We start from the raw sequence: 1,924 nt of genomic DNA, 5'->3' as shown, positions 1-1,924 counted from the left end.
GCACTTGATTTTTTTTTTTTTTTTTTTTAATTCCTCCTTTAGCCCTTTCCACCTTCCACCTCCCCCTTCTTTTCCCAGGTTGATTTTTTTCCCTCTTCTCTGGGCTTGCCCATGAGCCTCCTCGGGAGCTACCGGAAAAAGACCAGCAACGATGGTTATGAATCTTTGCAGCTGGTGGACAGTAATGGGGACTTAAGTGCTGGGAGCGGCGGGGGTGGCAGCAAGCAGAGAGTGAACGCCGGGGCGGCGGCGGCGGCGCGGAGTCCTGCCCGGCAGCCTCTGGACCACGCCAGCACCATGGACAGCTCAGGTAGCGCTGCGGGCCGGGAGCGCAGCGCTAGTCTCCACCCCGCGCTCCGGAGCGGCCCAGTCTACTAGCCCGGGCTCCCACCCCAGCCCCGGCTTTGGAGAGGGCCGGGTTGGAGGCGAAGGCATCTAATACTACCAGGGTGTCGCGTCTCTAATTTCTCTTGTCCGGGGAACTAGGGAACGTTAGATCGGTCTGGAGGCCAAGTGACCGCAGCGAGCGCCTCTTAATCTTGTAGGCTGCTGAATACACCAGCTGGGGGCGGGGAGGGGTGGAGAGCAGAGGGGCGGGGGTGGCGCGAAGAGCGGCTTGGAAGGAGGCTGGGGAGAGGCAACTGCTTTCACTACCCAGCCGGAGGAGGGGGGAGAGGTGGAGAAGCAAGTGTGTTGATTGTTTTTGAAGCCTGCGGACGGTGTTTATTCCAATTGTTATTCTCGCTGATGTTATTTGCAATTCTGTAAGGCTCTGCCAGGTCTCAACTTAACCGTCTGCTAGGATTAATGCTGTTACCTTTCTCGTGCAGTTTTTTACCTGGGATCTAGAGCCTTTTAACATAGCTTTTATGATTTGCACAATGAAATATATTTCATCCGTTGTTGGCTTTGATGTTTATCTTTATCCTTTTGCGTTGAATGTACTAATATTTCATAAACCTTTAAATGTAGAGGAAATGGAAATGCCTCTAAACTTTATATATTGGCTTGCAACCATCTTTTATGAAACGTTTTAGCAAGTTAGAGTACTCTTTTTGGAAATGCTGTTAGCATTTAGCGATTTCTATAGCAAAACGGTTATTTAATATATCCATGTTGGACCAGGAATATTATTATATCTATCTGCTTAGCTTTCCCCCTGGAAAACCAGAACCAGAGGATTGTTTACATAGAGATAATTTATCGTTGAACTGCTCAATGGTTTGTTCTACATTGATAATTTTAATACTGGACAACTGAGGACTCCATAGGAAGGATTCTTGTTAGGTCTGAGCAGTAATGAAACCAAACTGAATTTAATTCCCGTTGTTTGCAAACAAATGTTTGTTTATTTTAATTTTATAACGGCTCTTCCTGGGCTGTATTTTCTATTTTCTTCATCCCTGAAGTGGGATGAAATATTGTACACAGATGTTCAAATGTCCTGGGCTGAAAACAAATTTTACCCACTCAAGCTCTTATTGAAGTTAAGTAAGGTATTGGTGGGACATACTCTCAGACCATTTTAAATAAAACTAAAATTATCCCCAAGGGATTGATGGTTCCAGGGCTTTGGCACTGATGTTTTATGTGGTCATTTTATTTATATTTTTCCAAATCTGTGGTGTATCAAAGTGTAATCTGTCTTTTGACTGGATGTGAACTCCTTTGAAAAAAAGATTCATGTACTCTGAATGATGCTACATAATCATTTCTGAAACATAATGGGCATGTAAAAACATTGAAATGAAAAACAAACACATTTCAAATGAGTGTGGAGGAGCCTCACTTCAGGGAAAGGAAAAATATAATATCTGTGTATTTTTGTTTTTCATAGGGTTATCATTTGAAGGCTGGAATTCATTTTTAAAAAAAACTTATTTATTTTTATTTTTATTTTGTCAATATACAATGTAGTTGGTTA

At 43.3% G+C, this 1,924-nt stretch overlaps 1 protein-coding gene across 3 annotated transcripts in view; it reads left to right on the top strand.

Moving 5' to 3' along the window:
* The window catches only part of DNAJC6 (DnaJ (Hsp40) homolog, subfamily C, member 6), a 146,637-nt gene that overhangs the window by 42,639 nt on the left and 102,074 nt on the right, over positions 1 to 1,924 (top strand). The window contains exon 1 of one of the 3 annotated variants that reach the window (XM_008573976.1): positions 1 to 310. The exons of the other annotated variants lie outside the window; for them this stretch is intronic. Within the exon in view, the coding sequence (XP_008572198.1) occupies positions 112 to 310 (199 nt within the window). The 5' untranslated portion in view covers positions 1 to 111. The remainder of the gene's footprint in view (positions 311 to 1,924) is intronic. 3 annotated transcript variants of the gene reach the window in all.

This window comes from Galeopterus variegatus, unplaced genomic scaffold (assembly GCF_000696425.1).
Source record: "Galeopterus variegatus unplaced genomic scaffold, G_variegatus-3.0.2 Scaffold979, whole genome shotgun sequence".
Classification (NCBI taxonomy): Eukaryota; Metazoa; Chordata; class Mammalia; order Dermoptera; family Cynocephalidae; genus Galeopterus; species Galeopterus variegatus.
This window is presented reverse-complemented; position numbering and strand designations above follow the sequence as displayed.